Source organism: Meleagris gallopavo, chromosome 4 (genome assembly GCF_905368555.1).
Source record: "Meleagris gallopavo chromosome 4, MGAL_WU_HG_1.1, whole genome shotgun sequence".
Classification (NCBI taxonomy): domain Eukaryota; kingdom Metazoa; phylum Chordata; class Aves; order Galliformes; family Phasianidae; genus Meleagris; species Meleagris gallopavo.
In genome coordinates this window covers 62,469,214-62,483,103 of record NC_139407.1, presented here as the reverse complement: position 1 = coordinate 62,483,103, position 13,890 = coordinate 62,469,214, and the positions used below count along the sequence as shown (strand labels likewise).

The 13,890-nt window shown below is 37.5% G+C and overlaps 1 protein-coding gene across 6 annotated transcripts in view; it reads right to left on the bottom strand.

Annotated features, from left to right (window-relative positions):
- The window catches only part of ZFYVE28 (zinc finger FYVE-type containing 28), a 145,295-nt gene that overhangs the window by 43,685 nt on the left and 87,720 nt on the right, over positions 1-13,890 (bottom strand). For all 6 annotated transcript variants that reach the window (XM_085223594.1, XM_085223596.1, XM_085223591.1 and 3 more), the window contains exons 3-7: positions 12,584-12,721; positions 9,819-10,021; positions 8,041-8,130; positions 6,737-6,826; positions 2,307-2,408 (exon numbers count right to left, since the gene is read on the bottom strand). In XM_085223594.1, the coding sequence (XP_085079720.1) occupies positions 2,307-2,408; positions 6,737-6,826; positions 8,041-8,130; positions 9,819-10,021; positions 12,584-12,721 (623 nt within the window). The remainder of the gene's footprint in view (positions 1-2,306; positions 2,409-6,736; positions 6,827-8,040; positions 8,131-9,818; positions 10,022-12,583; positions 12,722-13,890) is intronic.

Sequence of the window (13,890 nt, the reverse complement as noted above, 5' to 3'; positions counted from 1 at the left end):
TAACAGAAGAAAAAAGACCTACTTTAAAAGTGCCTAAACTGTCTATATTTCATTATTCTTGCGCTTACAGCCCAGAAGGCCAGTGGTATCCTAGGTTGCATCAGAAGAAGGGTGACCAGTAGCATGAGGGAGGTGATTGTCCCCCTCTACTCAGTCTTGTGAGGCCCCATCTGGAGTACTGTGTCCAGGTCTGGAGCTCCCAAGAGAGCAAGGATGTGGAGCTTTTGGAGAGGGTTCAGAAGATGGCCATAAAGATGATCAGAGGGCTTGAAGTACCTATCCCATGAAGACAGGCCAAAGGCTTGTTCAGCCTGGAAAAGAGAAGGCTGCAGGGAGACCTCACTGCATCCTTCCAATATATAAAGAGAGTTTATAAACATGAGGGAAATCAACTTTTTACAAGGGCAGATAATCACTGGACAAGGGGAAATGGTTTTAAACTAAAGGAGGGGAAATTTAGATTAGATGCTGGGGAAATTTTTACTGAGAAAGTGGTGAAGTGCTGGAATAGGCTGTCCAAGAAGGTTGTAGGTACCCCATAACCCTGGAGGCATTTAAGGCCTTGGGCAATTTGATCTAGTGCTTGATCTGGTGGTTGGCAACCCTATCTGCAGTAGAGGGGCTTGGAACTTGATGATCCTTGAGGTCCCTTCCAACCAAGCCATTCTATGATTCTAAATGAACTGCCCTCTTATCTGTATCACATCCTTCTTTGTTTTCGTACAATGTATTTTTCACTCAAAAGTATTAAAAAGGACTTTTTTAAAAGCCCAATTCTTTCAAGTAATCAACTTTTTTTTGGAAGAGTTCTTTGACAGCTCCCCCTGACAGCAGGGAAGTTGGAACAAAATGATTTTTGAGGTCTCTTTCAACTCAAGCCACTCTAAGAATCTATGTGATTCTATGTCTGATTTCTTCAAACCACAGACTGCCACTGAGAAAAAATTTCATACTGTACCTTAGCTTGTTCAATTTTTTCACAATGTCCTAACAAATACTGCCTCACTAGACACACTTTGCTAAGTGTCTGCAAGAACACCAAAATAACATTTCTTAATGGTCATTCGAAATAATAACTTATATACATACGTTTTAGAATATCAGAATTCCTTTTTCGAAAAATGAACCTGAGTCTTTTCCTTTTTGAAAGTGTGTAATGAAATTTATAGATACTGAACAGACAAGGATGTTACTCATGTCTTTTCAACCCGTGAATTAAGTCCAGAGTAACTGAAAATTAAATGGACTAAGCAATAAGCTGACTTCACTGATTTTCATTTTCCTCATTGTAAGGAGTAAGCACAAAGTATGGATTTTGAGAAGTGTATTTGTTTTTAAATATATTTGGCTTTAGCCAACCAGTGATCTGGATATTTATAAAAACTAACTGCAAAAATAGGCTCCTCACCAGGAGATTAATCTGAATAAATGTAGTCTCCATGAAAATCTTCTTACATCAAACCAGTATTGTGACAGACAAAAAAAGGAAACATAGAAGTGAAAGTTGGACACAGGAAAGAAAAACTGCCAGGAACTATAGAAATAAAATTTGCAGTTGGCATACGAATCTGAATTATAAGAAAATAATAGAGTCCATGGATTGAGAGAACATGTGGTTTTACAGGCTGTTTAAAACTGTATTTATTTTTTAAAATTTCCAGAAAAACACCATAAGTGCAAATACAAAAAGCGTAAGGAATAGCTTGATATCTCCAAAGGAGCACATCAATCTTCTAAAGCACCTCAACTAAGCAAAAAAAAACCTATTTTAATACCCTTTATACTTGAATTGAGACAAAAAACACTTCTCCAATGGTTACTAAGACTGGAACATTGTAAAAAAAGGTACATATAAAATGATACATCCTGTAAAAACAGATCCAAAATATGAAAATTTATAGTCACTTCTATTAGATTAAGAATGACCTGAGTACTGCATCATAACATACCAAGAAAATATAATAAGCCTAGTTAAACAGAAACATTGACGCTAATTAGAAACAGGATCTCCCAAAATAAACTGCAACTTTAATATTTCAGGCATCAACCTACTGCAGGGAAAAAGTGAAATGTAGTAAAATGATATTCAGAGAAAAGAAAACAGCAAAGAAATGAAATGTTCAGAAAACTCCTGGTTGCTGAAAAACAAGTTAGACATTTCATGGACACACAAGGCAGATGAGAGGAGCATGTATCTTAGTGTTCACTTAGCAAACAAACACTTCTGCAAGCATTTATGCATACTATTTTATCATCTGATTTTCAATGCAGAAAAGAAGCAGTTCTAACCGTTGTTTATTACTTGCCTTATTTTTCTTAACAGTGTGTGAAAGGGTCTGAAGAGTTCAGACATATCTTCTGGCTTGTGGTCCAAGTTTAATGGTCCCTCGGAGTAGACTACAAGGCCACTGCAGTTCAGACGTGCATGAATAGACAAAAATGAAAATTTAATCACACAGAGCAACTGCTGGTTGAGGAATCAGAAATGAAACTGCACATAAATATTAGAACTATACTCAAGTTACTGAATTTTCATACTGCTGTCTTGTCTTATTCACCTCTATTAGAACTAAATGTTACTTAAAGCAGCAGGAGAAAGATCCCCTTCCCTCCATCCCATGCTCCTAAAGCATGGGAGAAAGAGCAATGGAAGCCGAAGAAAAAGAAATTGATTTTAATTCACTGTTGCAGGTGGACCAAAAAAAAAAAAAAAAAAAAGAATAAACCAAGAAATTGATTATTATTAGGTAAGTTGGGGAAGAATCACTGGCTTGACAGTGATTACTAATTACTAATAGCTTTTTCTTTCAAGTCTAAATCATTTCTAGGCAATAAAGATGACTTGAACTCTTGTTTTTCTGCCTTTAAGTATAACCTGGTGGTATAGTAACAGGAACTAGAAAAGCCACACATTAAGTTACATAGAACACATTTTGATAATAGCATGCTTTTAAATGAACTCTGTACTTGTAAAATTTCCCTGGGAAAAGGTCAGTTCCCAAATAAATGCATGTACTTCACTGAAAATACCTAACTAGTTGTGTTAGAAAACACTACACTAGTAGTGATGAAACCCATCTGCCATACTGGCTGAGAGAGTGGATCCCACCAACATCATGCATGTTGCTCATAGCTATTTAATCCTCTGCCCATTGCAAAAACAACTTTTATTTCTCAAAGGCAAATGGGTTTTGTTCTCATCTCCAGATTATATATCACAAAATCACTGAAACACAGGAACTGGAAGGGATCTCAACATACCATCGAGTTCAAATCCCTGCTAAAGCAGGTACCCTACAATAGGTTGCACAGGTAGGCATCCAGCCAGGTCTTGAATATCTCCATAGAAGGAGACTCCACAACCTGTCTGGACAACCTGTTACAGTGCTCTGTCACCCTCATTGTAAAGAATTTCCTCCACATGTTAGTACAGAGCTTCCTGTGTTCAAGTTTTAGGCTGTTATTCCTTGTCCTACTGCTACACACCACCAAGAAGAGCCTGACCTCATCCATTTGCCTCCCACCTCCCTTTTAGACATTTATAAACATTTATTAGATCTCCTCTCAGTCTTCCCTTGGCTGAATAGATCCAAGTTTCTCAGCCTTTCTTCATACAGGAGATGCTCCAGACCTTAATCATCTTTGTGGTTCTCCACTGGACTCCTTCTAGGAGATCCCTGTTTTTTTTGAACTAGGGAGTCCAGAACTGGATACAGTAGTCTAAATGTGGCTTCACCAGAGCAGAGTAGGGGGGGAGCATAACTTCCCTCAACCTGCTGGCCATGCTCTTTTTAATGTACCCCGGGACACCATTGGCCTTCTTGGCCATCAGGGGACACTGGTGGCTCATGGCCAACCTGTTGTCCAACAGGACCCCCAAGTCCTCTACAGGGCTCCTTTCCAGCAGGTCATCTCCTAACCTGTACTGATGCATGAGGTTATTCCTCCCCAGGTGCAAGACTTTACACTTGCTCTTGTTAAATCTCATCAGGTTCCTCCTGCCCAACTTTCCAGTCTTTTCAGGTCTTGGTGTCTTCTATTCACTTGTTCACTCGCAAGCACCTTGCACAGCCACCTAAAGCTTTCTAAAATACACTAGCAATGCTGCTGTCACAGGTAATACAAAACCCACTGAAGTATTTTAATTTTTTTTTTAAAAAAGACCATCTGGGAAATACTGCTCTTTGTCTTCTGTTTATAAACTTCAAGTCTGGCTTACGCCCCGGTACCAGGATAGTACTGTAGTCTCCCATCAGGCTGGAAGATGGCCATTGAAAAATTCAGAATTGTCAAGGCAACAGAAAGTTCAAGAAATCTGACTAATGAACTTGATTAACCTTGCTCTGGGGGCTGGTGCTCTGAGGGCAGGAGCAGGGAGGGGGGAGAAGTGGAGCAAGAAGCAATTTGTTTCTTTTGCAAGTTTGTGTGTGTGTGTGTGTGTGTGTGTGCGCGCGCATCTTAATACAAATTATCCTGTTACCAAGGATACATACTTTTTTGTTTTTATTTTAAGCTTTATGAGCTTCAACAAGAAGACTGACACAAAGCAACACAGTTATCACTGACTCATGTAGTAATGTTCTGCCTGAACGTCCCTTCTTTCTGAGTAGAAGCTAGAGACTGCTTCTGCTGAACTTCAAGCAGACAAAACATCATTCTTTCACTAGTTTCTAGGTTCTCTTTCTTTAGAGCTTGATTCTAAGAAGAAATAGGAAAATATAAGAAATAGAAAAGGGCTACAGCTCTACATAGAATGATTGCGAAAAGGTCTCTATTTGATACCTTTGAAAGAGTTCTGATCCAAGCTTGAAACTAGCTGTACCATGGAACGAAATAAAAACTGCAAAAAAAGTGTATCTTAGTATTTCTTACTAAATTCAAAATTCATTGACACTTGTTAACACACAATGCAACACACAATGTGTACAGCAAGCCAATGTCTGAAAAGAAATCGTAAGGGAAAATGACTCTGAAAATGACTCCTTAAAGAAAAGCCTTGCTAGTAGAGGATCGAAGGAAGCAAGCACTTCTCCTTGCCCTAGATGCATACTACATAGATTATATAACACCAACAACACAGCAATGTGAAATGAGAGACAGATGCAACTCAAAGGCTTCTCCTTTCACAGTCCAAATAAAAGGCTTGCAGTTCTTTGAGACACCATAAGGATGGTGTAATTTTCCTGCATAACTTTGCATGGCAGTGATTTATTTTCAAGTCACCAGATACTCGGGAACAGTTAAATTGATATATTTTCTCTCTCTCTGTCCTTCTTTGTAGCTTGGGATTGGCAATGCATGTGTTTTCCAGAGAGCCTTTGGTTTTCCACTGAGCGATTATGTTCTTATTTGTGTCCTCCAAGAGCTTCAGATTGCATTCTCACATTCATGCTGTCTTTTGATAATCAGATTATTACTGTTATTTTCATTAGAACATCACTTACAAAGAATATCCTGTTTAAGAGAAACAATGAGCCACAGGGATTTCCAGAAGAACGCTACACTCAGGATTTGAGGCTTCTTATTCCCCTACTACCACTATACTGCTCCTATACTACTTTTATTAGCTAACTTTAAAACATTCCCAGTGGTAAAATATTTAAAATGTACTGGCTTTACTCCAGAGAAACTGCTGTCTTATTAAATCAGGAACAAAATGCACTTGACCTGATCAATCTTGAAAAAACTGTGAGAAGCAAAAAATCTGTTTTAATTCAGTTGTTGGAACGATCATTACAGTTGGACCGGGTCCAGAGGAGGGCTACTAAGATGATCAGAGGGCTGGAGCACCTCTCCTGTGAAGAAAGGTTGAGGGAACAGGGCTTGTTTAGATTGGAGAAGAGAAGGCTCCAGGGAGACCTCATTGTGCCCTTCCAGTACTTGAAGGGAGCGTATAAACAGGACGGGGAACAAGGGTGGACAATGATAGGAAAAGGGGGAACAGTTTTAAACTGAGACAGGGAAAATTTAGGTTAGATATTAGGAGGACGTTCTTAACACAGAAGATGGTGACACACTGGAACAGGTTGCCCAAGGAGGTTGTGGATGCCCCATCCCTGGAGGCATTGAAGGCCAGGCTGGATGTGGCTCTGGGCAGCCTGGTCTGGTGGTTGGTGACCCTAAACATAGCAGGGGAGTTGAAACTTGATGATCATTGTAGTCCTTTTCAACCCAGGCCATTCTATGATTCTATGATACAGGGTACAAATTCATACAACAGTTTATACTTATTAATACTTTCCTTGCAAGAGATTTAAACGAACTCACTGGTCGCAATGTACTCAGCTTGTTATGACAGTTTCTATCAGATCTTGACTAACTAAGAAAAACACACAATAACTAATAAATATGTTTGCTTTTCAGAACAAGCTACATTATTTTTGAGTGACAGAATATCTGCTTTCAAAAAGAACTTTTTTTGACAACATGGCATTCTATATACTGATGTTCTTGATTCACCATTCAAATACTATTTTTTTCTGAAGGATGACCAGCCAGTAGTTCTAGTACCCTGCTTTCTATAGCCCACCTCTTCTTCTCTTTCTTTTTGCTCTTGACCTTCTACAATAAACTGGCAATGACTCTTCTTAAACAAACATTCTCTCTTTTCTGTAAGAAAATGCAAGAAAACTCAGGTGAAAGAAAATTTGTCAACATTCGGAGCCAAGTTTTCTAAATCTTAAATCATTTTGTAATTGAACAGAAATGAAGCAAAATAGTTAACAGAATTACTTACCATACAATGGCTAATCTTGGAATAGTAAACATTAAAGCTGGTTCATAGTCATCAATCATATCTTGAGTGAGGTATCCAAGCCTTAAGGCTCTAAGCAGAAGAATAAATTGATTTAGCAAGAGATTAGACTCACACAGAAACCATTTCAACAAGAAAACAATCTGAAAATAATGTTGTGAGGTAAGCCCAAATGACTGTTGCAGTCTCCACTGTAAAAAATAATATAAGAAAAAAATATTTCAACATTAAAAGCATTTAAGATTATCCAAAACCAAAATAATTTTTACGCCACTTTCCCTTCTTATTCACTTTTTCATGACTGTTTTCACTTGTTATTGGATAATACTGGTGGTTATGGGCTTGCAAGCAAAATATTTCTAAAATAACATGAAGTATTTCTTTGCATTTTAATTAAAATTTGCTAAAATCTTTTCGGTCAAAACACACTAAGATTACAAACATAACTAAAAGAAGTTAAATAAGGAAACAGTTATCAGAACCCCTCATCATTCCCTAATAACTCTTCTACCTTAAGACCCTTTTAGGACTGAAACCCTATTTTTTAACTTTTTAAGGCTTTTCAACTTGACAAGATTTTCAAGTTTCTAGTTTCTTCATAGTTTCTTAATTGCTTTATAAGTTTCCTAAATTTGTCTACATAACTGTGAAAGATGACAACCAAATGGCACATTGCTGCAGCTGATAGAGTTGTTCCTGAGCAGAATAGAATTAACAGCTTCCTCTTCTTCTTTATCTGTACTTCTATTCCCAAAGGCAATAAAATGACCACAGCTTGCTTGGTACTAGCACTAGATGGACTTATTTGATATGTGACTAACTACAATTTCTACATTCTTTCCTACAGTCCACTGCCAGATTATCCAAAGCTTCAAAAGACAAGCCACGATTTTCCTCTGAATGGGCAAATATATGGTATTTATATTCATACTTGTTGCACACATTCTTGACTGAATTATCATGAACTGTTGATGTCTTAAACAGATTTAGCCCATTTAAATGCTAACTCTTTGTTCACACAGCTACAACTAGCCACACCAACAATATCACAAGATTATTGCCTTTTCTTTTATAACCAAATGAAAACACTTGTACCTGGCAAGCCTGCATAATATTTTTTACGTTTGTAGTTGGATACTTGCTAGGAAAGCATTTAGCCAATACTTTTATCATGCTTCTTAAAGGCTACTGGTAAAGTATTTCTAGAAAAGTTCAGATTGAAAGCTGAATGCTTCAATGCTATGAGGCATTGAAATGAAAAACTAGGAATTAATTGAATTGCTTACCTCTCCACAGTTTCACAAAAAAGTACGATTACCTCCTGTTGTACATAATATTCTTTTGGAGACTTCACAGGTACCATAGCCGACACATAACTGCAAAGATTAGAAAATAGTCAGTGTACAACTTTTTTTACATGACTTACCAATTCAGACCGTAAATAAAAACAAACCTAGGCCAAATCACCATGGAAATATAACATTTCCTAAACCACTTTATATCTGAGAGCTCTCACTACAAAAACTGCACAGGGTAAGAAGCTTTATGAAATGCAGCTGATTTACTTATTGCAAATTGAGGTAATACATCTCAAAATTAATTTATACGTGTAAATACACACGTCACACAATTGGAACTTCATTCTCAATGGCACAGGGAGACAGGTCCTACAAAGATCTTTATTACCACATCTTGACAATAGAAGAGTTGATGCTACATTTCACAGAGAAAAAAAAAAAACAACTCTAAAATACATATCTTATCTGAAAGGTTTCAGTTGAAATTCTATTAGTGAAATTCATTTATTCAGCACAGACACAATTTAGGAGACTTTAAAAGTTGGCCTCATTTCTATGTGGGATTATATCCAGAAGCCCTAATGGACAAGGCAAGAAACACCAGTAGAAGGAAGTGGTTTTCTGTCATATTATCCAAACAGTATTTGAGGACTACACGCAATGTAGAAAGGAATAAAGTTGCTTCAGAAAACAATGGCAAATAAAACTGCTGTATGTACACAGGTTTGAACAGGTCAACTGTGCAGAATCAGTGACCGATTGTCACTTGTGTCTGCATGAAAGTCACACTTAGAAAATGTTTTCAATCAGTGATTTTAATGTTTCGCAATACAACAACATATTTATAGTTTTCTGAATAAAATAAATGAGTAAAATAAAAGAGTTTACAAACACTGAGGTACAACAAACTGTAACGGAAAACAGTATATTCTGGGAAATACTCCTAAGAAAAAATTAAGATCGCATCCAAGAAAAACAGTTCTGCTAAAGGTAGGAGCAGCTGTATTAGATCCATTGATATTCTTGCTCAGGATCCTGTCTCTAAACCAGCACCTCATACTTCTACGAGACATACAGGAAGCTGGCTTAAATCACGCAGCACAATACAAGACTCAGTCAATAGGATCTTTAACCCAATAAGTAGTTATTTTTCTAACCCCAGAAGCAATTATTTTTATTTCTGCCATAAACCTCCAAGCCATAATTCTATCACAAGCTTTTAAATCAATACGTTCTTGACTTTAATTATGGCTCATGTGTAAAAGCATTTCCTTCATCAGATTTCCATTTGCCTTCTTAAATTCAGAGTACATCCCACTTTTATCCCTTAGAGGAGAGGGAGCAAAATCTCATAATCTCTATACTGTTTGTTATCATAAATATTTTTTTAATGTCTCTTACTTGTCACCTCTTCTCTGACAAAGAAAACATTATGGGAAGAGATTTATGGCTTCCTTTTGTGTTTTGGATAACCTCCCTCAAACGCCATATGCCAGCATGCAAATGGAAGATTACAGCTGACTTGCAGAGAGCAAATGCCATTTGCTAAAAAAGCTATTTAATTTTCTATTATTGCTACAGTGGAAGAGAAAAATATAACAACATAGCACATTACTGAAGAATTCAACTGCCGTGATAAAAAAAAATATAGATTTTTTTTTTTTCTAGAAAAAGAAAACAGAAAAAAATAGCCAGCTTCCAAAAAACAAAAAGTAAGAAACAATGACAGGGAAATGGTCTCAATGCATTTACTTTGGATACGTTACCTTAATTCAAATTCAGCAAAAAGGACATCAAAATGCTTGAGTGAATCTTTCATTTTTTCAGTGTAGAGGTTCAAATCTCTCAAGGCCTGGTCACGTATGATATTTCTAACTTCCTCTAGGCTGCGGGTCAGATCCTTGGCCAGTGGTCTCATTGCCATACTCTCAATTTCCCTATTCATAATAATTGAGCCAGCAGCCAGACACTATGAAAACACATTGAGAGAGAAAATATTTTATAAAGTTAATTTCATGTTAACAAAAGCAGAAGATATTTGATACTGTGACCAGGGGTAGGGGTTAGCCTCATTTGTTGCTAACTGTTAAATAACTCAAAGATTTAAAACTGATATGCTGAGAGTCCTAAGACTTCACCCAAAAGGTCAGGGGGCAGCTCAGTCAAGGAGATAAAAGAGTGAGAGGAAGGTCAGCAGATGAACTTACAGAATGCTCTCCCCCGACTAACAAGGAAATCTGTAATAGAATGTATCCTTGGTGTGTGCATGGATTGCTTGCAGAAAAGGGACACAAATGCAGATTAAATATGATCAATGGACTGCTTAAATTCAGGCTGGACTGCTTCAATTTATAAAATAAATCCACCCTTACAAAAAGGAAATAAATTCTGCTTAAGAGATTCCTTCCTCTGACTAGCTCAGAGCCACTGAACGTATACTTTTACTTGAACATATTAACAAAACTTTTTTTTTTTCCCCAATAATAAAAATAAGTTACTTAATAATCTTTGCTCTTGGCTTTGTTCCCTTACAGATAGTTTAGAAGACAGATTAGAAGACAAGAAGCACAGACATAAGTTCTCCAAGCTGTATTAACAGAAATATTTTCTTTAACTGAAAATGTAGAGGTTTGTTTTAACCTAAATTCTCGTTTTATTCTTTTCAAATTCCCCTCTGCAGCTCTGTGTCACTGCTCCTCCCCCCTGCACTCTGTGGAGGGACCATTTCCGCAGCCCTGGATGGAGGAGGGGCAGTCCCAGCACTGATCAGCAGCCACATTTCTGCTTTACCAATTGCATTGTTTCTTCTTTTAAGCCAAAGCAAGACAAGATAACGAACCTATAGGCTCTCTTAGCCTGATGACTGAAAGTGTCCACACTGACAGGACACGAGTACTGTGTGTAACTTCAGCACCGCATACATTACATCTCCAAAACCAATAGGACAGCTCAGACCACAATGAAAGTTTGAACTGGAAAGATTACAAGTATGAGCTTTGGGAGGAAGTTTTTTTTCTCCTAGAAGATAGTGGCTAACTCAGTGATTCCCACAGCATCTTCCACCACGCACTCAAAGAGAGGTTATTACCTTCATTGAGATTTTTCCTGTTTGTTTCTGCAATCCCAGTTTGTTAGTCCCTTAGAAGAGAAAAATAATGGGACTCACAGGGATTCAATATGAAAGATGGCCATGCTTGCAATGGGGGAAGATTGGAGCTTGATGATCCTTGAAGTCCTTTCCAATCTGGACCATTCTGTGACTCTGTGAAAGGTTTTATAAGGAATTACCCCATCTTATTCTCTCTAACTACCAAGGAAGGGCTACTAAGTCAACGTAGCAGACATCCTCAGCATTTTAAAACTGAGCTGGGTGCCATCTGGATGAATGTAGGTAAGGTCACATCTTAAGATGAAGAAAAACTGCTGCTTTCACTGCTGAGCACAGGATTATAAAGCACTGATACTGCAAATTCCTTTTGTAAATTCTGTCCAGGACAACCCCAACCCAAAGGAGCCCACTATTAACAACTGCCAACGAAATCTTCAGAAACAGAACACACAGAGATATATTGGACACAAAAAGACAGGATCTGCTGATATAAAAGGAAAGGAGGCACTGGTAGAGGTTAACAGCAGAAGCTGAGGGATTGCTTCAAGTAGAAAAGATGCAAAGCTGAAAATACCACAAGGTGCTGTTATGTGCTGAGATGCCTACTTCTCCTCTACCTTAACAAAAGCACTGTGCTTAAAGTCATCTCAAGTCTAGCAGACCTGAAGATAGTAAATTTATCATAAAGATGTCATAGTGATTTTTTTAGCCAACAGATATCAGTATTAATGAATAAGTACCTTATAGACCACATTCTTTTTACTAATTCTTCAGGCTTCTCTTGGTTAATATAATTGTGGCTTACTTACTATAAAATCCCCTGCTCCTATAGGATGCTGTGAAAGTAGGTCTTTGAGAGAAACCAGGTAAGAGAAGGAAATGTTCAATGTTTTGCACAGAATCCATCATATTTTCCACATATGTATAGAATGAGTACATTAAGTAATGTCAGCAGAACAAAATTCTGCATGTTTAATTAGTTAATACAAATACACACACACATTACAAGAAAATGGCAGCATACACTTAAGTTTTGCACAAGAACTTTTCTCCTGAGAAAATTTCCTTATATCCCTTTGCTTCTAAGGCTTTCAAAAGCATGAGCTGTGAGATGGCCTATCTGGATAAAATTCATAAAGAATAGAAATCAGATGCTAATTCAAAAAAGATCAGTTTTTATAAGGTGGTCATATCGACAGCAAAGAATTACAAAAATCTGTTCCCAATAACCAAAGCCATAGTGAAAGAATCCCCTTCCAGTATGCATTCACAGCAAGTTCTCAAAGATCTCTTTCCACAACTCTGTAACTAGATGGACCATCTTCAAAGAAGTCACAGGGTATGTATTAAATTCCAACTGCAAGCTTTATACAACAAAAATTTGTCCATTAATCCCAAGTAAAAGAAATACAAGAGACTTACTTCTGCTCCAAACCAAAGCTGTCCTGCAAGGTTATCATGGCGTATTTCTTCTGGAAACTTAACACAAAAATCTCGGTTGGCCCGTTCATGAGGAATGCATTCATCCATGATTTGATTTATGATGTTCAAAACATTATCCTGAAGAAAAACACAAGATAACATATAAACTGTTCCAAAGAAATTCCAAACATTTTTTTTTCCTAATTTTTAATGAATTTATTAGTGAGACTCCAAATAAGTAAGGTAGAAAATGCAGTATGTAACCCACAAGGTCATCATACACATGCACCCCCTTTGGTGAAGAAAAGCACAATATTGCTTGGAAGAAACTGTATAATCACAAAATACCCCCGAGATGGAAGGGACCTATAAGAATCATGAAGTTCAGCCCCATTCAGGACCACCCAAAGGAAGAGTAGGAATCTACTTTTTGTAGTTTTCTGATTGTTTCTCAGACTCACTTCACTTAACTTTGAGTACTTTAGTGGGACTTCTGATGAGGAGGAATGACTTAAAGACCTTCTTACCTCCGGCTATCTATCTGCAAGATACTGGCAAATCAGCTAGAAGTACAAGTAAATTAGATTTCTTTCATTTCCTCTCAGCAGCCCCAGTGACATGCATTCCATTCTTCCTGAAAAGAATGCCCTACAGAGTGACCTGGAGCCATATAAGAAATTGATTTATGTTGTGATAGTCAGGGTTGTGTAAACTTGAGTTTGCCCCAGAAATAGAGACAAGGAGGTTTCACCACTCCAGCCCCCAATGGGCAAAAGCTGGCACTCCTCTGTGCCTTCCAGACCATCCAGGAGGATGTGGGGACACAGCACTAATTAGAAAGTGCTTAGTAATGGCTCTAACCTACCTCTGGAGCAGGACAAAGAACAAAGTGCTCTAACCAGCTTCTTGATATGCAGAAAATAATCTGTATACATTGACTTGAGAAGATAATTTTCACACAACCCTTTTGGGTACTGCAAGGAATTTAATTACCATAATAAAGGTAGACTCAGAGCACGGGGAAGGCTGAGTGCTTTCATTATAAAGATGCTTTGTTTGTCTCGGGCTTTTTGCTCTATTTACAGAATTCACATTCTACTTAAAATATTTTTCAAGCAAATAAAAACAAATCTGTCATGTATAGAACTGTTTAACAGGCAGAATTGCTTTGAGAGTGCTCTTCGCTGTTGTATCTTTCTCTGCATTTAAAAAAAACAACAGAGGACGAGAATTTTAAATAAAGCTGCCTCTTCTGTACGCTCCCCAGTGAGAAAAAACAAAACCTACTCTTAAGTAAAATAAATAAA